Below are 24,373 nucleotides of genomic sequence, written 5' to 3'. Positions count from 1 at the left end.
TTCTTGATCGTTAGGTAACATGTTCTCCAAACTTCGATAAGCCACAACTGTGTGGCTAGTTCCAGTCATATATCTCATGTATTTATGAAAATGAATATCAAATACTGGTTTCCTTCTGTTTTCCTGTTAGCCCTTTAACAGAGGATTGTAATTGTGTACAAAATCATTCAAATATTTATATATTTAATAATTGATTACTCAAGCCGGTTTGGTAATATCTTCCGACAAATGGCTTACTAAAAAATAATGACACCCATAAAATTTCCCCGAATACACACACCCAGCAGTTACCAACATGTAGACAAATGCACACTCCAACACTAACACGCACGCACGCACGCACCCCAAATGCCCCCATACACACAACCAAATGCTTCCATATACATACACAGCAAGTACCCACACGTAGACAAGTGTCACCAAAACAATCAACTTTAAGTGAATACACGTAGACAAATGCCTTATATGCATGCAACCAGCAAATATCCACAGGTAGACGAATTCCCCCAACACACTCAAATCAAGTACCATCACGTTTACAAATGCCCCCCCCCCCCCCCCCACACACACACAGCGAGTACACACAGGCAAACAAATGCTCCCACATACATACACACAGCAAGTACCCACACCATTACAAATGCCCCCCCCCACACACACACAAATCTAGCAAGTACCCACACGTAGAAAATTACCCCAAAAACACACAGCCATCAAGTACCCACACGAAGACAAATGCCCCCCACATACACCCAACAAGTACCAACAAGTAGACAAATGTCCCCCATACACACAAAAAGCAAGTACCCACACATAGACAAATGATTCCCCCATCACACACAGACACCCAGCAAATATCCACACGTAGACAAATGTTCCCCACACATATACCCAGCAAGTACCCACACGTAGACAAGTGTCTCCCATACACACAACCAGCAAGTAACCATACGTAGACAAATGCCCCCCCCCCATGCACACAACCAGCAAGTACCCACACGTAGACAAATGCCCCCCCATACACACACCCAGCAAGTAACCACACGTAGACGAATGCCCCCCATACACAAGTACCCACACATAGACAAATTCTCCCATACACACAACCAGCAAGTATACCCAATGCCCCCATACACTCACCCAGCAAGTACCCACACGTAAACAAAAAAAACCAACACATACACAGCAATTACTAAAAGCGTTGGTTCAAATGGTAACATCCAATTTTGAAATTAGCAATAACATGTAAACATTCAGTGAGAAGGGCACTCAGACGAGTAAACTAGCCAATCGAGTCGCAATATTATTTTATATAGTATCATAGCTGGCAAAAGAACGTTGAAAATCCATTCTTCAACATTCAAACGTAGATGAAAAATATTTGATCTCAAACGTGTAGAAGATGTGAGACTTCTTCGTTGAAACAAATGTGAAGTGTGGTTTGAAAGTAACTTAAACTTGATTATAAGGTTTGCATCAGGAATGTTGCTTAGGAAGTCATCAGTTGATATGGTTTTGGGTAATGACTTAGGAAAACAATTGTTGCTTAAGAAAAAGAAAATATGTCAATGGGTTTTTTGGATAAAGGTAGTTGCTAAGGTCATCATTGGTTGCTAAAAGGGTAAAGGAATTCTAATTATATAAGTTGTTGCAAAGAAAATTATATGCAAATAAAGTCATTGTTTACTATGAACGTAAACTGTTGCGTAGAAGTAAGTAGTTGGTTAGGAAGTTATTTTTTCCTTAAAAAGTTATTCTTAGGACTTCATTGGTTACTAAGAAAGGTTACTAAATAAAATTGGTAAAAAATATTAGGTTATTAAGGAAGTCTTTGGTGACGAAGATAGTAAGTTGTTGTTAAGGAATTCCTTGGTTTTCTATACGAGGGCATTGGTTGTTATGAGTGAAGATAGATGGTAAGGAAATCATGATTGCAAAGGAAGTCCATGGCTGCTTAGGAGGTCTATGATTGCAAAGGAAGTCCATGGTTGCCAAGGAAGTATAAATGAAGATAGCTGCTAAAGTTGTCATTCGTAAGTCATAGTTTGCTAGGTCAGTCATGGTTGCTAATATATGGAATCAAAACATGGGTTATAATTCGGTTCTTTATTCCTTTTCCTCATTTATATAATGGTCCAGCAAACATTTGCGATGAGGATATTAAGAATAGTATTTACATTGTTTATTTAGATTGGGTTTTGTTTTTTTTTCAGTTTGTTATTTTTCTTTTCCATTCAACAGAAATCGACCTGAAATAACCAAATGTGTTCTTTTTTTTATTCCAACAAATATCGTGTTTGCAATATCATTTTCATTTCACAATGCGTGTAAGCTATCTTATCTTATAGTCGGGTCACATTGTGAAGACAATTGTGCCATTTGATTGATCGCAAATTGTGGTCAGACTTACAACAAGCTTAATTTTGATGGAAAGCATCAGAGACGTCGCGAATGTTTTTGAAGCATGACTGAAAAGAAGCAGATGCATTGAATTAGGATACCAACTTTGATGTACGTGGGTATAAGCATTCTTCAGTTATTGAACGAAATCAGATTTTCAGCTTACGGTCACCACCACCTTCGACCAACTGACATAACAAGAGTAAGAGTACTGGTCATGTTTTAGGGATCTCTACCAAGTTAAAGGTCTCAAGGCCTTAGCATTTTTCATATATTGCTCGGAAACCGATTTTCAGGTGAATGAAAGCTAACGGTTACTACGACATTTGAACCTGATTATATCGACTATATCGCTTATCCGGCAGTGGACCAGACCATTTTAATATGAGAAGTTCACTTCGACAGTTTTAGGGGGAGGGGGAGCGAACCGCCACTGGATCATAATGTTTATTTGTAATAAAAGTTAACTATACGTGTTGATATTTTTACTCCGACCTGAGAAAAATTCTAAGAATTAAATCATTGATAATTTAATGGACTTATACCAACTTTGATTCACACACATGTATGTATACATATCTATACATCTCACTAAATAAAGTAAATATCACTTCAAATCAATTTGATTTACCTTCAAAAGTATTCAAAATATTCACGATACAAGATACAATAAGTTTTATTTAAAGTCTGGTATATGATTACAAGAAGACTTAGGCGCAATGAGCTATTTTCCGACAACAATAACAAACATACATAAAATATCAAAACATGACAATGAGCTTTTGACCGGGAAGTAAAAACATATAGTTTAAAAGAAGTACAAATATTGGAACAAGTATTTGCAAAGGCTGTTCCTTATTATATTAATGCATACAATTACTAAAAGTAAGATGGATTTGAGCACTCAAAACAGTGATAACATCAACTGAAAGCGGTTAGTTTTTTCAACAGTATAAATTAAAGGAAAAAAATGTATATATGTAAATTGCAAAATTGTAAGTAGCATTTATATTCATGGGAATTACAGAATGGTACATTGATGTGTAGTTGAAAAACAATGTTAGAGTTAATCTAGCTTGAAAGGAGAAAGCTTTACACGATGTTACTAAGAGAATTTATTGATTCATCATGTTATTTAAATATTACTAGATTGTGCTGATATTATCAGAAACAGTCGCATACAAAAGCATGGTTTCTCCCATGATCAGGTCAATCCCTACCAACAGGTTACCACTTAAATCTCTGCCCGGCCACTGTTCTGACAATATCAGCATCTACCACTGTGTTTGACAGTTAATATGTTGGTATATGTTATACACCCCTCCAAGACAATATAGAATAAGCCACACCAACCACCTTTGCATATTCTATTGTATATGCTTATGAACATCAAAGTGTTTTCCGGTTTTTCTGTTTTCAGGTAATTCCACCGACCCCTTTCCCTGCAAGTTTTTCTTGTGGATAAACTCAAACCGGAAATAGCTTAACTGAAATTCCTGCGATTTGATTGTCTGACGGGTTATCGTGTGAGCCCATGTAATTGTTGAGTTACGTACAGTTCCTACATGATATCATTGATAGTGCAATATATAATGAATGTTCATTGACTTTTCAAGTTTACCCAATTATGAAAAATCAGGTTATTTTAAATAAGAAAAACACCATCCGATTTTTTCCCTGAGATTTAATGAATAGGGTCATAAGGTTCGTAAACAAAGACATAAAAAAAACCCGTAGCCTACGAGTTTGAGGACGAGATATAAAATACCCATTAAATGTACCGATAGGTTTGTAATAAATGTATAAGACAAACAGGTTTTTTTGTATCTTGATATGTCCTTTTACTTAAATCAGTTTATGGTTTGTAAAGGTTGTTTTTATCAAACATATTTTATTGTTTTATTTTACAATAATAATGTTGGCTGGTCCATTTTGATCACGTGATCCTCAACGATACAACATTAAGACCTATCCCAATCTGACGTCGCGTTTCCGTAACCAAGGAGTATTCCGTGCATCGCGCCTTCGAGAGTAGACAAAGGTCAAATCATTTTACCATCTGGTGCATGCTAAAATTGCCAATAATTATACGTAACGTTAAGAACTAATGTAATCTAGCTACTTATCTTGGCACTTTGATTTATACAACGTAGGTTTAATCAACCGACAAATCCTACTGCCATCAGCCTCACCGAAAGAAAAAAAGTCGTTAAACTCAATCAAACCGGTGCAGAGTTTCGGCTTACTATCAAGGCGGATTACCTTGACCGGTAACAAGAATGAGTAATAATGATTACACAATAACACAAAAACAACCGGATCGACGCGACAGCACTAGTTAATATAAAGCATAAGTAGAAATTTAAGATTGCAAACGTGTCATAAGAACTTTTATATTCATGATAAACAGCTTCTTACAACCCAGGATGACTCCAGATTTTATTTGAACCGATAGTTTCAAGACCCCCGCGTGTATTCCAAAATGTAGACCAAGATACATACATGCACGCGGAATTGAGTCTCCGAAATTTAGTTTGATTCAGTATGCGTTCATTTGAAATTATTTGCGTATTCTGCTTTTCATAATGTGTTTTGTAACTCATCGATATTCAAATATAATTTATGCATCTTCTATTACTTTAATAGCATAATCACGCAAATACCCTCGCACTGTTTTTTTAACCGCACGACACATTACAGCGCTAATTTGCCGGCTACTCGTGCATATGCAGCATTATCCTAGGACTGCTATGACAGCAGATATATGAAATTTTTGGAAAAACATAAAATAATTTATAGACTTCATAACGTGACATGGCTAAACTGATGACATTGTTCTTAGCCATTCTCAGATATATTTCGGCGTGGACCATTGCCTCGCCAAACTTCGTAGATTTATGTTTACCTCCTCCTCCTCTCCTCCACCAATGAGGTTTTTATTATACAGTATTCTTATTTCAAATAATTTACATTTTCTTCCTGTTACTGAGTTTAAGGTTAACACCTTTGTAAAATCTTCTTTCCATATACTTCTCACATGATTGTTCATTCATATAATCCATTTTGATGTTCGATGGTAGTTTCAGATTGACGGTAATACAAGTCTTAAGTTCTAACGGCCTAAAAGTAAAATAACACATCTGTCTAAATAAGGTCTCAGAAACATTTTGTTATCCCTCTACATATTTCCTTCAAGCGTTGATTACTTGCAAAAAATACATATCGCTAGTGACCAAGGCTTCTAGATATGACTATGTTGAAACCACCGGACATTTTAGAATAAAATGATGTTACTAGGGTGGTATACTTTCCAATATTCCTTAAAACTGAAAGCGCGCTAAATTGCTGATGCACTGGCAACCGAAAAGAAAAAAAACTTCGTTCTCCCCAATTGCTTCTGGCCGGATTACATAACAATTATAGATAAATGTTCCGGATGGTGATTTTCTATGGATGTACATTAGTTTAAACCCTTTGCCGCCAGAGTATGTGCTGGTTTACGATATAGAGATACATACTGGAAATTTTGAAAACCTTCCTCTGGCCAAATATCAAAAAAGTTTTACACAAATGTTCAATAGTGATAAGTTATTCCTAAATGGGTATCAATATTATATTTATCAATTTATAACGTGAATTCTCTATTCCCACATTTGTAAACAACAGACTGGCCGAAGTTTTTCCTTCAATAACTTTTTTATTCCGTAACCTAGAAGCATGAATAAAAAGCCGAGTGAGGCATGGTAATTGTAGAGCCGAATGCGCGTCATGATATTTTGGAAATATATACTTTATACTACTTACCAGGCGAAAACAGGTCCGAAAATCACATTTTGTCATGGTTTTGCCGCCATTTTGCATATCCATCTCCAAAACTTCACTTAAACCGTTGCAGATTCGGAATACGTGTACCCCCCTGCTGTATGTCCTGACCACCTGCTGCACGTTACATAGGTCATAAATAAGTTAATCTGATTATTTCGCGTTCTAATCACATACGTACCTGATCATTTCCGATGTTGTAGAACAGCCGGTGCCCACAACAGCTTCAGTAAGTATAAAACATGAGTGACTATTAGTTTGTTGCCGTAGGTGAATGTTCGGAGACAAGATGAAAGTTCAACTTGTTTTGCTCGTTTGTTTGTCATTTATTGCCTTAGAAATTCATGGCGCAGTATTTTTTTCAGAATCAGAAACGGAAATAGGTAGGGTTCTTATTTATTTCATTTTATAATTTATATACTGTGTATTTCTATGACGTTTGTAAATAATGTACTCATACGTATAACTGCTTGTATGCATTGAATTTGACTTTGGCAGTCTTGGTTTCGTGGAAATACTTATAAAAGCTATATCTTTTAATATATCATGCGTTTAAATGTGCTATAAACATGTCCTGTTCACAACAAGTTCCATTGCCTTAATAACTACTAACGAAACTCATTTATTAGTTGATATTTCGATATTCAATAACTTTTTATAATCTTGTCCTACAGTGCACGGTAAGAAGGTTCGGTTTTGCACGTACAAGGAGCAGCGCTACCTGCCCCGGTCCGTGTTTCAGGACTACGATGATTGCGTTAAGTGCACGTGTAAAGGGAAAGGACTCCAATGTGCCACGTGAGTTTCATTCGTAAGATTTGCTTTGTTGGTGAAACATAAGCACAGGTCTGACATTTACAACCGCTTGAAAAAAGTTCAATGTAGCTCTCTCTCGATTGGTATTGACGATGTTTATCATTAGACACTATGTCTGTTAACCACTTTGTTTTATTATTGCTGTTATAATCTTTGCTCTTACTAAAACGACGATAGCCCGATGACATGGTATCAAGTAGTCGTACCTAATTCATCGCAGTGTCCAAGCTAGCCCCAATAGACCGCGCTTTCGTCGTAAAGAACATTGTAAAGAACCTTATGCCATTCATAGCAAACGTAGTGCATTCTTATAATGTATATATTAGTTCTAAGCTTAACGATTTTCGCCACTGCAGCGTACGATTACCTAAGTGAAACGCAGCATTCAAGATGGATTCGGAATTATCACAGATGTTAAGATCTGTTTAAAACTGTCGTGGCGCAACTACACTTTTTTAAACCGTAGTACAATCTAAGTGTTATCTTTAATCGAATTGTTCAGCAACCGCATATATGTAAGCGTCGGTAGAAATCGTTGCTGTTTGTATGTCGTTTCAAAAAAGAAGTACTATTTTTATCTTAGATCTTTGTTTTGCTTTGATAGCAGCACTGTTTCATAATTACCATGTTCTAAGATTTATATAATTCTATCTTCTGAATCTAGTGAGATCTGTATTGACGAGTCTAACGATAACCGAAGTCAATTTCTACCTTCGGCGACACTGCATGTACGGTTTACAACAACTTTTGTACGAATAGAACTAAGCACATATACGATGTTGCCGTGATAATGTCAACACGATGTAACATGGGAAAAGATATGTTTAATGTGGTTATTCGAGGGTGATTGGCCTGTATGTTTACACTCCATCGGGAATACGCATAGTGGCGATTATCCCACGAAGGGAATACGAATAACAAGAATGATGAATAACCAAAGATGGCCCCAACTGTCACGAAAAATCCTGGTAAATAGGTATATCACGCCTCAAACATAAATGATGAAACGCCTTTGGTCCAGAACTGGTCACGCGGTGACCCAATATTTATGAATATTGGGCGACCCAATTTATATCTTACCAAAATGATTCCGATGAATATCCCGATGATTAAATGAAGCATTTAAACATGTTATCAGGTTATCGACGTTATGGGGTTAGTAGGTGACCCGATATGGGGCGCAGATTTTTTTCCCGATCTATAAGGACTATGCACGATGCGTCTTTATTCTTCCCGATTCTCGCCAAGTCGACCATATATGTGTCAACGATCTACTATTGTTAGCTATTGTGGTTGATAAAACATGTTATAGGAGTTTAAACGCATCACTGAATAAATGAGTACCCCTAAGCCTAAAAAGGTAGATTCGGGCGACGTAGATTGCTCAGTGTGTGTATACCTCGTGATAAATTACGTCATATATGCTACGTCGGAAGGCAATTTTTTTTTGCCTGAAATGAAGACTTATATCAAAGATAACTTTTCTTTTACAACACCATTTTAAATGAAACAAGGGCAGTCTATGCCGCGTAAAGAGCCCGGCATTTGTTTTATAACTGAAATTTGATAAAGTCATTAGTTTCATCAAACACCTCAACAAACCTGTTTCCAAAATCATGTTTTGACAGTGCTTCGTCAGACGGCCGTACTGTGAAAAGGTTTGTCGGAGTGTTTAAAGAAACTAAACTCTAAATCAAACTCTGGCAAAAGACCGAAGGCAGGGCTCCGTAAGCGTAGACTGTGCTTTGTTTCATTTAAAATGGTGAAGAAATACTGAAGTTATCTTTGTTTAAAGTCTTTTTTCAAATCAAAATATTGCTTATCGACGTAGCATTTATGACGCCATTTATCACGTTGTATACACACACTGTTACTCTAGAGGCAATATTTTGACGAGGATATTTTCTAAATATGTTTTTTTTTTTGTTTTAAGGCACGGGAGCTAGGTCATTCATTGATAGTTATAGATACACATGAAATTTGATCGATTAAAAAACATTGTACTGTAGATTGTGAATTTGTATTTATAAAGTATAATTCATAAGATAATAAAATGTGACATTTCTTGACATCAAATAAGCCTTTGATATCGTGTATAAAAATGGTGATGGTTCAAACTATTATTTTAACAAAAAAATCTTAATTTGTAAATACCTTTGAATGTAAGAATCTGTTTAAAATTGTGTTAGAGTAAAAGGAAAAATAAGTGATTTATTTGAAAGTTACTGTAGAGATATGATTCTGTAAATTGTGAAGAATGTCAAATATGCTTCTCGTTGCTGATGTTACTGTTGTGTATTCTAAATCAGTGGAAGGTCATCAACTACAAAACGATAAATTATACGATACGTGCTAATATTATGCAATTTTATATATCTTATTCTGTTATCATGCTCTTCTCATTACAAAACTGGTGTATGGCCATTGTGAAAGTTTATATATGTTTTGGCTATGAATATATTTATTGTTCGTTCCTAAATCATTTACATTCCATTCTGTTCTATTTTACAATCGGGGTCAGTCTTGACCCAAATTGTAACAGTGATTGTCCAGACTTTAAGAAACACTCCCAATAATTTCTCAAAGATCTCTTACTGTGACGCGAGTGGGAGACTCGCTTTGCATGTTCACATGTCGGAGATTGTCTGTCAGGCGCTTATCCTTTAAAAATGGCGATGGTTTTCAATTCAATCGTGTGTTGTTTTTTCAGTATTGGCTTTCGGGTCACAGTTCCGGAGGATTCTGAGTGTGACAATGTGCTGATTGGCCGCAAGAACCGATGGGTGCTCAAGCGTGATAATACTAAAAAATGTCCAAAGAAAAAGATCCCGCAAAACATCTCCGCCGTTGGAAAATAATCGAACTGTCAGTCTCAATCGGAACTCCTCGACTAGTATCAAGATATGGCCTCGGATATAATACGGGTCGTAAGAAAATAGTCCATCATGGCCGACCAAGAAGATGTTCAAACAACCAAGAGATATGTTAGTCCAAAGACAGAATGAGGAGCGAACTTTTACCACTTATTTGTGTGTAAGTGTTATTTTTATACTTTTTGTATTTTAATAAAATATAAAAATAGTTTTAAAAGAGCCCTAATGAGAAACTAATTGGAAATGTCATTAATTCTTAGTGGGTGGGGTAAAGTCTTCTTTCATTTGACAGATTCTAATATAGTAAATAACAATTTTGAAGCTCCAGTGATCAGTGGCAAAAATTAAGAAAACAAATACTCTATTTGATTTTTTTTAAATAACAAATAAGTCTGAATCTGACTTTACTTAGATCGATAATAGGTTAGACTTTCTTTCTCAGTGTATTTATCTCATACATTTCATATCATTAACTTTATTTTTTTATAATTAAAATTTACATTCTTTTAACCAAGGATGTATGGTTTATATGTCCGTGAGTGTTGGTATCGAACAACTTAATGTAATGGCACAATTGAATGCCTCGGCTCTGTTCACTAATATAGTTCTCTAAATAAATTAGATCTTCATTCTATTGGTTTAACAAAATGAGTTTGAACGCATAAACCAGCACACATTTCTTTCAAGACTAAATTCTATGATATCCACTAGTGGTGGTGATGCAGAAACATTGAAAAATGCTGACATTATTACTGTGCCAATGAAATGCAGACTTTTAAATTTTAATCTTATTGTCATTTTCAGAGAAGAGTATGGTACCAGGGGTGCAGCTGACTCTGATTCCCGGCTTGTTCTAATGAAAAAAGGCAGATGAGGTAATGGTTGTGCTATTTTCGAAATTCGGACAATAATTTAACAGTCAAGTATCCTATTGGTTTAAGTCCAAAAGTACCTGCATGTTTGTACAAGTAACCAACAAGGATTGACAGTATTAAAATATCAACATTGTAGATGAATTTAAACATGATAACATTTCATTTCATATTTTTAAATTTACCAGTAGTCCAGAGCTAAAAGCTGCTCTCTCACAGATTGACAGTTCATCTTGGTCATTCTTCAAAAGCCCAAAGGAGTAATTAAATTAAATTAACACATATAATTAATTATATGGCTTAAAGCAATAGCAAAAAATAAAATTCCGAACAATTGAAATCTGTTCTATTATGTGTGACCTTATATGACTAGTTAGAGGAATGATAGACTGTGATCTGATATTATGTCAGCAGTCTATTATCACTGGTTTCCATACATTTGCACTATAATTGCCAATTGGCCCGTTTAAAGATAAATAAAAAATAAAAAAGGTGTCAGAACAGTAAAACTGTGAGGATGCAGCTTTAAATTGGCTTTAAATTGGTGTTGCACTTAATGTTTTGTGAATAATTTTCTGTTGTTGTACAGGCTTTTAAAATAATTGATCTGAAAATATAATTCCTATTATTGTTGTATTTTCTGTTTTCTATTTCAGGCACTGGAATCCGAATGTAATCAAAAATGCCAGTGTATGAGGATTGATCTGCAATGCATGGAAATCATCTAACACAACTGCAACGCCTACCTTGGAAAAATGAGTGCAAGATGGAAACAAAGCGTTCAGTGGAACATCTTGTCATCTCAAATATTTGATGACTTACATACTGATGTGAAGTTGAAGATAAAAGTCATCTGTTGGTCCGTGATTATTGAATGAATCCGAACATATATTTTAAAAGGGTAATATGGTAAAGGATTTATCTACGCTTAAAGTGGTTTTCCTATATTATGGAGGGAAGATAACTACAAAAAACAGAAACAGATGGCATCGGCAGACCAAATAAAGGAGAACTATTTTGTTCAGTTCAATTTTTAAGACTTCAGAAAATCCGTTAATAGGGCACATCCTTGCAAATGCCATATTGTAAACTGGGCTCTTTAAAATGTGAAAAGGTGAAAGTGGTCTAGAGGATAAGCCTAAAATTCAAGGTTGTGAGTTCAAGACCTCCAAGATACTTTCTGTTGACCTCAGGAAAAGGATGTCCATACTTGTTTCTACTTAGGCAACAGACTTAAGAGTGATTTTGTAAGCTTCCAGCTTGCATAGCAATCTGATAAGGCATACAATAAGATGCTAGCTGACTTGCAAACAGTTTTTCCATTTGTGTTGATTTATTTTTCAGTCTGTTGGAATGTTTATTAGAAGTGATGCGCATTGCTTACTGCAACCAATATTTATTTTCTTTATTAAGTTAAATTTAACGAACACATAACATGACTTGTGATTTTACAGATGCATGTTTATTTCGTTGATTGTATGAGTTTATTTTCTCAAATAATGTAATAAAAATTATTCTGAATGACTGTCCTTTTTTGTTTGAAGAAAATGTGTTGAGGTTTTGGCATTGCATAGTGTCATCATCATCATCATCATCATCATCATCATCATCATCATTGTTGTGTACAAATAAAACATTCAATGCAATGTATTAAAAACCAAACTGTCAAGCCAAGTACTCAAAGAGGCACAAGGATATTGCTAAAGAGACCGGTAATATATTTAGACAAATGCAAAGAAAGATCTATAATTCTGACACATGGTAATGCTTTAAATAGTCTTCTCATTGTGTGTTTATGGTTAAAGTGGAGACATACAGTATTTTTTGTAATGAAGACTTAAATTTGTATGGCAACTTAAAGCCACATATGGGGATTAAACGCCAGAAATATTGTGAATTCTCCCAAAAGACTCAATGCACTTAAAAGGGCTTGGCACAGAAATGAAAGTAAAAATGGGAGCAAAACCTAATTTATCATTAATTTTACATTGGATTGCATACAGATGGCTCTGCTATTACTTGACTAATATTAAAAATAAAATTAAGAGACATGTTGATCCAAACTGTTATTATTCGTGTTTGCATTTTATGGAGTTGGACATAAAAGAGTCATTTGGTGAAGAGTGATCTAAAGGCTAATTATTCAAAATAGATTTAGTATAATTGAAAAAAGTATGGTATACATTGCTGAAAAGCTTAGTAACCTGGCTAAATATTTGTTTAAGGCTTTTATTTACAAAAAAATAAATCAGTTGAGTATCTTATCAGTTACCCTTTTGGTGTTGTTGTTTTTAATAAAAAATGACAATTTACTCAAAGATATTGAGACTAATAATTATAGAGTAAGACAAATATAATGTGTAAGGAAACTTCTAATGAGTGGGTTTTATCCACAGCCTAGGAGGTAAAGTGAAGCATGATCTGCCTTGAACAAATACAATTTTAAGACAAGTTCTGTCAACTTAGTGCACCAGTCAATTGTAACCCCCACCCCCACCCCAGGTCCGGGGGAATACTTGGGTTAACCCGGGAAAATGGGCCGTGTTTTTACCTATCAGGTGGCCCTGCAGTGCTGGGTGAATGCGGTGGTTTTATCTTCGCTTAAAATATATAGAGGGGAAAGGACCTTACCTAGAGTCCCTGTATGGGGTGTGGGGGCATATGGCAGGGATTTTGCCATTGGATCGTCCGCGCAGGGTGGGGATTTTAGCCGGGGTAGGCTGTACTGAAAGTCAAAGTCCCCACTATTCCCCAGACCTGGGTGGGGGCGTGGTTACAATTGTCTGGTGTAATCCACATGAACGTTGTACTGGTACTCTAACAATTGAGCTTACTGCGTGGATAGTCACCGCCCCACCCCAACCCCACAGAACTGTTTACACAAAAAAATCTGCAGCCCAAACCCAATAATCCTGAAGTAAAGGCATGAATAGATTTCAGCTGGTAAAGCTGACTGGGTGCCAAGCTCACACCCATCCTACCACAACCCACAAAACTCTGCACAATGCAATCAATGATTTTACAGAATAGTTATATTGTTTTAATGGCAAGGCATGGTGTGAAAAATAACACGGCAAAGTATGACTTAAAACTTACATTTCATAGGGTATTCCTATAACTGTTGAGAAAATGTTGACATTTAGTCCATGCATGCATTTTATCCGATGTAATGATTCATGCATGCCATGAGCCGTATGATCATTTCAATGACTGTCAAGTACATTTTCTGTGTGCTCACGATTTTTCTAAAGGAAATAAAGTGCTTCAACTATAAGGAAACATCTAAATATTCATGAAATGAACATTCTTTGAGGTTACAATAAATATTTTCTCTTAAACAAGCACATTTAATTTAACACAATCCATTTCCGCGGATTGAAAACGGTGTAAATCGCCGGCAGCCGCATCGTATATCCTACTACTATTTACGAGGTCTATCTCGAAAGCTTGCCGGAGATGGCCGAGTTGTTACGATTGTGTCAGTCTGAGATGTGTTTGAAAGTATACAGTAAATTAAAAAAAGTGATAAGCTAAGTCTTCCAATACGCTAATTATAATTTATCCGAATGAAAAATAAACCCTCTAATAACAAAGAACAACATTCAATTTTACAGCATAACTGGTAAGTTGTAACTCAGCATTTTGTTTATTTGTACACTTTGTGTGATGCGTATGGAAAGCCATAAGTCCCGATGTTTTATCTAAATGCTTAAACCACACCAATAGGCACGGCGACCACAGAAAAAGAATGTTATAAAATATAATATATTTATGAACAAATACAGAAACAAACCCAGTAGCCAGAAGTTTAAACATAAACCCCGCACAGGGTAAACGCCAAAGACAATGAACACACACACACAAAAATAATCACAAACAAGAAACATGGAACAACAGCACAAAACTCCACAAACTACACAGTGCATATATACTATATAAACATATGTGTTATCAAGGATTTTTAGGTACCGTCTTGGAACGGTCAGTAAAATGTAAATTTACTGGGGGGTTAAACCAGTTTGCGTGCACAACCCCACTCTTATCCCAACAATCCAGAATAAATTAAAAACCTAAAAGGTAAATCTTATCAAAGTGTGCATTAACTTGAGGAAACTTAATAATAAAACAAATAATAACAAACTAATAGGTGAACCCGAAGTGCTTCAATGATAAGGGATCCCAACTTTATCTGCAGACGAAGGAAAACAATTCAGAGTACCAAAGCAAAAACTTTTCAAAGATACGATGCAGTTATTGTTTGAAACTATGAGGATAACACAGTCTGCCTTAGTAAATAAAAGGTTTAAAACTGTGTGGTCATAGCGTTTCATACTAAAACGCATCAATGTACTAAAACTGGGAACAAACAAAGAAACCTATATTAAAAACTACGTCGCCATGATGAATTCATTTTGCCCTTAAACAATTAAACTGACGCTAGCACATGTCTCCTAGTTTTGAGATAGATGCCATGGCTTCCAGATGGTTCAGCTGGTGTAAATGATCAATCTGATATTAACATAACAATTAATTAGACTCTTCATTACACGAATATATAACACGCAAGAAAATCAAAAGTAGTCAAAGCAGAACGGGTTGTGCCACGAATTTAGTGAATATAGTACGGATATCATTCGTTAAAACCTCGTTGCAATGTATGTGGCTGTATTCCTTGTCTGTGTCGGTTATCTTGTTCTGGGATGTGATGGGGGAACATTATTCAACCCGATAACTGTTGAGATGTGTAAGTAAAACTGAAACAAAGGGATTTATTTTCAAGTCAAACTTTATATATTATGTCGACTTTAAAAGTAGGTTAGCATATTCTTTGCATTTCCAACATGTTTAAATCAAACTATACGTTGCAGTGTCAGTCAGAGATGGTGAGGAATATTATATAATTATAAAAATATTACGTATATCATTAAAACAAATCAATCTCTGATATTGACACTCATGAAATATAAAAGTCAGTTTTTGAAATGAAATATAACAATATACAATCAGTCCCAAGCGCTTCATTATGAACGACTATTAATCTTGGGAGTTAAAGACCCTATATAATCTATAGGCCTCATTCTAAGCATTTTTAATTTGTTACATTTATTGCTTTTTATGCTACATGTATTAAGGATTAGGTATATCGATAACGTACGTTTTCATTAGTTGAAATAAAGAGAAAATAACTATTATCTTCGATTTCCTTAGTAAGTAAATGCCTTTGTAAAATAAGATACTGATTCAAAGGCTAGAGTGTAGAGGTACAGTTATATCGGAACAAAATATCCCACGTTTGGAGGGGGCATTTGTCTACGTGTGGGTAGTTGCTGGGTGTGTAAATGGTGGGCATTTGTCTACGTTTAGGGGGACTTGCCGGGTGTGTGTATGGTGGGCATTTGTCTACGTGTTGGTACTTGTTGTATGTGTGTATTGGGGGGGGGGGGGCATTTGTACAAGTGTGGGTACTTGCTGGGTGTGGGTGTGTGTATTGGGGGCATTTGTCTACGTGTGGGTACTTGCTGAGTGTATGTATTGGGGGCATTTGTCTACGTGTGGGTACTTGCTGTGTGTGTGTATTAGGGGCATTTGTCTACGTGTGGGTACTTGCTGTGTGTGTGTATTGGGGGCATTTGTCTATGTGTGGGTACTTGCTGTGTGTGTGTATTAGGGGCATTTGTCTACGTGTGGGTACTTGCTGTGTGTGTGTATTGGGGGCATTTGTCTACGTGTGGGTACTTGCTGTGTGTGTGTATTGGGGGCATTTGTCTACGTGTGGGTACTTGCTGTGTGTGTGTATTGGGGGCATTTGTCTACGTGTGGGTACTTGCTGTGTGTGTGTATTGGGGGCATTTGTCTACGTGTGGGTACTTGCTGTGTGTGTGTATTGGGGGCATTTGTCTACGTGTGGGTACTTGCTGTGTGTATGTATTGGGGGCATTTGTCTACGTGTGGGTACTTGCTGTGTGTGTGTATTGGGGGCATTTGTCTACGTGTGAGTACTTGCTGGGTGTGTGTATAAGGGGCATTTGTCTACATGTGGGTACTTGCTGTGTGTGTGTATTGGGGGCATTTGTCTACGTGTGGGTACTTGCTGGGTGTGGGTGTGTGTATTGGGGCATTTGTCTACGTGTGGGTACTTGCTGTGTGTGTGTGTATTGGTGGCATTTGTCTACGTGTGAGTACTTGCTGGGTGTGTGAATTGGGGGCATTTGTCTGCGTGTGAGTACTTGCTGGGTGTGCGTATTGGGGGCATTTGTCTACGTGTGAGTACTTGCTGGGTGTGTGTATTAGGGGCATTTGTCTACGTGTGGGTACTTGCTGTGTGTGTGTATTGGGGGCATTTGTCTACGTGTGAGTACTTGCTTGGTGTGTGAATTGGGGGCATTTGTCTACGTGTGAGTATTTGCTGGGTGTGTGTATTGGGGGGCATTTGTCTACTAGTGGGTACTTGCTGGGTGTGTGTATTAGGGGCATTTGTCTACATGTGGGTACTTGCTGTGTGTGTGTATTGGGGGCATTTGTCTACGTGTGGGTACTTGCAGTGTGAGTGTGTTAGGGGAATTTGTCTACGTGTGGGTACTTGCTGGGTATGTGTATTGGGGCCTTTGTCTACGTGTGGGTACTTGCTGGTATGTGTATTAGGGGCATTTGTCAACGTGTGGGTACTTGCTGGGTGTGTGTATTGGGGGCATTTGTCTACGTGTGAGTACTTGCTGGGTGTGTGTATTAGGGGCATTTGTCTACGTGTGGGTACTTGCTGGGTGTGTGTATTGAGGGCATTTGTCTACGTGTGGGTTCTTGCTGGGTGTGTGTATTAGGGGCATTTGTCTACGTGTGGGTTCTTGCTGGGTGTGTGTATTGGGGGCATTGTATACGTGTGGGTTCTTGCTGGGTATGTGTATTAGGGGCATTGTCTACGTGTGGGTACTTGCTGGGTATGTGTATTGGGGGCATTGTCTACTTTTGGGTTCTTGCTGGGTGTGTGTATTGGGGGCATTGTCTACGTGTGAGTACTTGCTGGGTGTGTGTATTGGGGGCATTGTCTACGTGTGGGTTCTTGCTGGGTGTGTGTATTGGGGGCATTGTCTACGTGTGGGTTCTTGCTGGGTGTGTGTATTGGGGGCATTGTCTACGTGTGGGTACTTGCTGGGTGTGTGTATTGGGGGCATTGTCTACGTCTGGGTACTTGCTGGGTGTGTGTATTGGGGGCATTGTCTACGTGTGAGTGCTTGCTGGGTATGTGTATTGGGGCCTTTGTCTACGTGTGAGTACTTGCTGGGTGTGTGTTTTAGGGCATTTTTCTACGTGTGGTTTCTTGCTTGGTGTGTGTATTGGGGGCATTTGTCTACGTGTGGGTACTTGCTGTGTGAGTGTGTATGGGAGGCATTGTCTACGTGTGTGTACTAACTGAGCGTATGTATGGTGGGGGCATTTGTCTACGTGTGGGTACTTGCTGGGCGTGTGTATGGGTGGCATTTGTCAACGTGTGGGGACTTGATGTGTGAGTGTGTGAGGGAGGGGCAAAAATTGTCTGCGTGTGGGTACTTGCTGGTTGTGTGTATGGGGGGCATTTGTCTACGTGTTAATACTTGCTGGGTGTGGGTATGGAGGAGCATTTGTCTACGTGTGGGTATTTGCTGGGTGTGTGTATTGGGGGACATTTGTCTACGTGCTGGTTGCATTTATGGGGGAGCATTTGTCTACGTGTGTGTACGTGGTGGTTGTGTGTATGGGGGAGCATTTGTCTACGTGTGTACGTGGTGTTTTTTTGGTGTTTTGGGGGCATTTGTCTACGTGTGAGTACTTGCTGGGTGTGGGTGTGTGTATTGGGGGCATTTGTCTACGTGTGGGTACTTGCTGGGTGTGTGAATTGGGGGCATTTTTCTACGTGTGAGTACTTGCTGGGTATGGGTGTGTGTATTGGGGGGCATTTGTCTACGTGTGGGTACTTGCTGTGTGTGTGTGAATTGGGGCATTTTTCTACGTGTGGGTACTACTTGCTGGGTGATAGTATTGGGGCATTTGTCTACGTGTGGGTACTTGCTGGGTGTAAGTATGGAGGAGCATTTGTCTACGTGTTGGTACTTGCTGGGTGTAGTAGTACTACTACTACTACTACTACTACTACTACCGCTACCGCTACCGCTTCCGCTACCGCTACCACTACCACTACCACTACCACTACCACTACCACTTCCACTGCCACTGCCACTGCCACTGCCACTGCTGCTGCTGCTGCTGCTGCTACTACTACTACTACTACTACTACTACTACTACTACTACTACTACTACTACTACTACTACTACTACTACTACTACTACTACTACTACTACCTTCTTCTACTACTACTACTACTACTGCTACTGCTACTGCTGCTGCTGCTGCTGCTGCTGCTGCTGCTGCTGCTGCTGCTACTACTACTACTACCACTACCACTACCACTACCACTACCACTACTACTACTACTACTACTACTACTACTACTACTACTACTACTACTACTACTAGTACCAACACCACCACCACCACCACCACCACTACTACTACTACTACTACTATTTCTACTTACTATGACGACGACGACAACTACTTGTTACCACACCGATGACAACAATAACTTATACTACTTTTAATTAAACTACTACTGCTACTGCTGCTGCTGCTGCAGTTGCTTCTTCTGATGCAACTGCTGTCAAATTAAAAATATTGATTGTATCGTCTCAGTGCCATAGCTTCATTTTTTAACAATCAGAACAGTCTTAAGCCGACAAGGCCGTTTAGGGTGAGATATAAGAATATGACAAATGTATTTATCGTCAATCAGTGGGTGTTTGGGAAAGAGGGCAAAATTCTATATGGGGAAATAATGTTCTACATTTTAAGTTCGAGCAATGCTATAAAACAGTATGCCCTCTCCCCGCACCTCATTATTCTGTAGGTATCATTAGTTTCATTAGTTTCAAATGAAGTCATAGGCCCGTGCTCAATCGGACATACTTGTATCGTATATTATTGTAGAAGACGCCTTTAACACACAAAACAAACAAAAACTTGTTTGTTCAGCACATGTGAATAGCGAAAGTTTTCATCTCTTAAATTTCAGTAAATGGAGAGATGTCATTTTATTGCACATATAAAGGATTAAAAGTGCTTCCAGGAAAGTCATTCACAGACTACCACGCGTGCCTTAAATGTGCATGTGACGGGAATGGCCTCGCATGCAATACGTAAGTGAAGTATGATAATAACAGAGATTGAGTAACCGAACTTGAATATGTAAACAATTTGTACATGTATGACTGGTACGTTCGAAATCTGAACGTGTATGTGTTGCGGCCCGTACGGATTCTGTACGTGATGTGTAGGGGCTCTTGCGGATTCTGTACGTGATGTGTAGTGGCTCGTACGGATTCTGTACGTGATGTGTAGGGGCTCGTATGGATTCTGTACGTGATCTGTAGGGGCTCGTACGGATTCTGTACGTGATGTGTAGGGGCTCGTACGGATTCTGTACGTGATGTGTAGTGGCTCGTACGGATTCTGTACATGATGTGTAGTGGCTCGTACGGATTCTGTACGTGATCTGTAGTGGCCCGTAGGGAATCTGTACTTTTTTATCATTTATTTTCTACATGGAATGAATACATAAAAAATGATATTTTGTAAATATTTCAATGCTGAATACATTTTACAAAAAATAACAAACACACACACGCACGCTCGCACGCACGCACACACGCACGCAAGCACGCTCACACTCACACATACACACTCACGCCCACAAAAAAAACAACGTGCACACGCATTTACATACCTTAAGAGTGATGTCTCTTTTTTCATGAAAATTATTTTTGTATTTTTATAATAGGTTCTTTTTGATTAATATTGTTGTGGCTACTCATGTCGTTGTTTTTTTTAATTAATCATATAAGATATCAAGAACTCTCCATTTTTGTTTGTGGGTCTCATATTTGTCATCATTAAATGCTATTTGTTCTTCTAATTTCATTCTTAGCTTCAGGTACATCAAGTATGCATCAAACGACAATATTCTATTGTTACATTTTGCTGAGTGTATGTAAAATTGCATTAATATAATTAGGAAGTTACAAACATTTGTGTGTGTGTTTGTACCTACTTTTCCCAGTAAAGCCTCGTGTTTACCTATGTTTATATTTATTGTCGTTGATGCACTAAATTTACACAGTTTGCTCCACAAATCTTGTACTTTACTACATTCCCAATATAAATGTTCAATTGACTTTACATTCGAGTAACAGAATGTGCATAGACTGCAATCGGCAAGATTTAACTTATAGAGTAATTTGTTGGTGGGTATTATTCTTATAAGAAATTTATGATTGTTCATCTTCGATTTCCATGTTTTCTGCTCATTTCATTTCCGATGTTGGGCAGTAGATGTTTTGGTCAGTATTGAGTAAAGAAATTTGTTTGTTTGTACTGATTCAAAAAAAAATAAAAAATAATAATGTTATGTTTTCTGTAAGGGTGATGCCGTCTTTGATTAGTTGCATCATTATATGTTGTGGCACTGAACGAATAAGAGTTTGATATTTTATGAAAGCATAACCATTTATTTCGTAAAGGTACCTCATTTGATTGAAGTCATAAAATGTGTTTGTTCTATAGTCAAATATGTGTTCAAGATATTTAACTTGTATGAGTAGCGGTCTGTAAAGATTCTGTACGTAAATGAGTAGCAGCCCGGCCAGATTCTGTTCGTGTATCTGTAGCAGCCCGTACGAATTCTGATCGTGTATGTGTAGCGGCCCGTACGAATTCTGATCGTGTATGTGTATGGGCCCGTACGAATTCTGATCATGTATGTGTAGCAGCCCGTACGAATTCTGATCGTGTATGTGTAGCGCCCCGTACGGATTCTGTACGTGTATGTGTAGCAGCCCGTACGAATTCTGATCGTGTATGTGTAGCAGCCCGTACGAATTCTGATCGTGTATGTGTAGCAGCCCGTACGGATTCTGTGCGTGTATGAGAAGCGTCCCATACGGATTTTGTAAGTATATGTATAGCGGCCCGTACATAGTCTGTACTTGTATGAGTAGCGTATGTGTATGTGTAGCGGCCTGTATATAATCTGTAGGCGTATGTGAAGCGGCTCGTACGGATTCTGAATGTGTATGCGTAACGGCCCATACATTATTTGTACGCGTATGTGTAGCGGCTGTACATATTCTGAATGTGTAGCATCTCGTACGGATTCTGTTCGTGTATGTGTAGCGGCCCATACATAATATGTACGAGTATGTGGAGTAGCCAGTACGGATTCAGTACAGATGATACTGTAAATTTTGAAGAATGTAAGGCTCCTCGTTGCTGATGTTACTGTTTTATTTTCTAAATCAGTGGAAGGACTTCAATTTCTAAAAGATAAATTATGCGATACATGGTAATCTTATGCATTTTTATATATCTTATTCTGTTATCATGCTTTTCTCATAAAAACTGTTGAATGGCCGTCGTAAAAGTGAATTTATGTATGTTTTGGCTATGAGCATCTACATTGTTCTTTCCTAAAACATTTATGTTCTATTCCGTTCTATGTTACAATCGGGGTCAGTCTTGACCCAAATCGTAACAGTTGTAGCACAGACTTAAGAAACACTCCCAATAATTTCTAAAAGAGCTGTTACTGTGACGCGAGTCGGAGCCTCGCTCTGCATGTTCAAATGTCGGAGATTGTCTATCAGTCGTTTATCCTTTAATAATTGGCGAAGGTTTTCAATTTAATGATGTATTTTTTCAGTATGGGTTTTCGGGTCGCAGTTCCGGAAGATTCTGAGTGTGACAATGTGCTGATTGGCTGCAAGAACAGATGGGTGCTGAAGAGTGATAATACTAAAAAATGTCCAAAGAAAAAGATCCCGCAAAACATTTCCGCCGTTGGAAAATAATCGAACTGTCAGTCTGAGATTGTTTATGAAAAATTACAATAAAGTATACTGAAGTGATAAGCGTTGTCTTTGAATACGCTAGTTTATTCGGATGAAATTTAAAACCTCTAGTAACAAAGATCAACATTCAATTTTACAATATAACTGGTGAAATGCCACTTTTGACCACAGAGCCATTATTTTATTCTTATTGTGCCCCTTTGCATTGAAAATGTAAAAAACAAATATTGACAGTCTATAAGCACCTGCTCATGCCATGCATTTATTGAAAAGAGTACATTTGATGAGTGCCATTAAAATTGCGGAAAGTTGTGTATTGCTATATTGAAGCCAATGCATGTATTCAATTAACCATTTCATTGACTTGCACAGAAGGGTGTGTGTACGTTGCTACAGCGGATACAGAACGTTATTTCATATTTTGAAATTAGAGGACATTTAAAAAGGTTCTAAAATTGATATTTTGCAGAAGTCTTGCTCTTTTTGTATGACGTATATGGTAATTTCCTGTTTTAAACTGATGGAATTGTTATTTGTATAACAGACAGATTGTTTTCCAAAATGGTGAGCACAGACATGTAATTATTCGCAACATGACTTGAAATACAAAAACTTAAAGTTTCGGACGTTTTGCCGAACCAGTGTTGTAAAGAAAGTAATAGTTCACTGATAAGTTAATGTAACATTTTTCCGAATTATTGTAAAATAAGTAAAATTACAACTTAGTATGCTTTCATATTTTCTATGGTTTCTTCATGTTCACACACAATGTTCTGTTTTCATCATCATTTCTATTGATGCAGCACGAAACTGCACACACAACGATAAAAACATGTACTGTATCAGCTAACTATAGAGTATATATCAGTTGTATATTAGCTACAATAATGAGCGATCAGGGATACTTTTTTTATTATTTTGACATGTATTATGTTTTCCTGTCACCAGTCTGCCATAGTAAAAAGAAATCGTCAAAAGACTCGTTGACGGCCATTTAGGTGGACTAGTTGTATATGTACTTACCATGATTATGCTAAAGCATGTTTAGTTATAACAGCATAACTTTAACATGTTGATTTTAATGTGCCTTTCCATAAAATTAAACATTTGTCTTCATTTTGTAAGAAGCCGTATGCATAAGTATGTGTATATTCTAAGTTTAATCCTATTTTACTTCCGTTTGAAATGGCATGCCACGAAATTGTATTGCATGTTATATTTCATTTATTCCATGTTACTCACGGCTAGTGTGAAAATAATCCATATGATAAAAAGGTCAATCATTCGATGGACGGACTTACTTAGTATCCGTAGTTGCTATAAACTGAATTTGATTATTGAACTTGTATGAATTCCTAATTTGCCAATTTTGGCTGAACTTTGATAAACAAGGACCCTGATTCTATTTACAAAGATTTAGTCGGTTGCAGCACGATCTGATTAATTTGAAAACTTAAATATCGGTCATATACATGTCGTTTTAGCCTTTATAAGTGTTAAATTTGTTGTACTGTTTAGAATTCGAAAATTATTTCACACAAAACGTGTGAACAGTGGATGCTTTGACAATGTATAATTTGGAAACTCTTTTTCGGGCGGATTCACAATTCACTTTCCCTTATTCGGCTTTTGATAATGGCGCGGAGTGAAATATT

The 24,373-nt window shown here is 37.5% G+C and overlaps 2 protein-coding genes across 2 annotated transcripts; both read left to right on the top strand.

The window, feature by feature from the left end:
- Positions 1 to 821: 821 nt before the first annotated feature.
- LOC128216881 (uncharacterized) lies at positions 822 to 9,896 on the top strand. The gene is made up of 3 exons (XM_052923584.1): positions 822 to 942; positions 6,897 to 7,020; positions 9,749 to 9,896. The coding sequence occupies exons 1-3, from the start codon at positions 822 to 824 to the stop codon at positions 9,894 to 9,896; spliced, it is 393 nt and encodes a 130-aa protein (XP_052779544.1).
- Positions 9,897 to 15,354: 5,458 nt separating this feature from the next.
- LOC128245229 (uncharacterized) lies at positions 15,355 to 22,769 on the top strand. The gene is made up of 3 exons (XM_052963422.1): positions 15,355 to 15,527; positions 19,889 to 20,012; positions 22,571 to 22,769. Exons 1-3 carry the CDS (start codon positions 15,437 to 15,439, stop codon positions 22,716 to 22,718), a joined length of 363 nt encoding a protein of 120 aa, XP_052819382.1. The 5' UTR covers positions 15,355 to 15,436; the 3' UTR covers positions 22,719 to 22,769.
- The last annotated feature ends 1,604 nt before the right edge of the window (positions 22,770 to 24,373 follow it).

The sequence above is a fragment of the Mya arenaria genome, chromosome 2 (genome assembly GCF_026914265.1).
Source record: "Mya arenaria isolate MELC-2E11 chromosome 2, ASM2691426v1".
Lineage (NCBI taxonomy): Eukaryota > Metazoa > Mollusca > Bivalvia > Myida > Myidae > Mya > Mya arenaria.
Note: the sequence above shows the minus strand (reverse complement) of the source record. Positions and strands in the feature narration are given on the sequence as shown.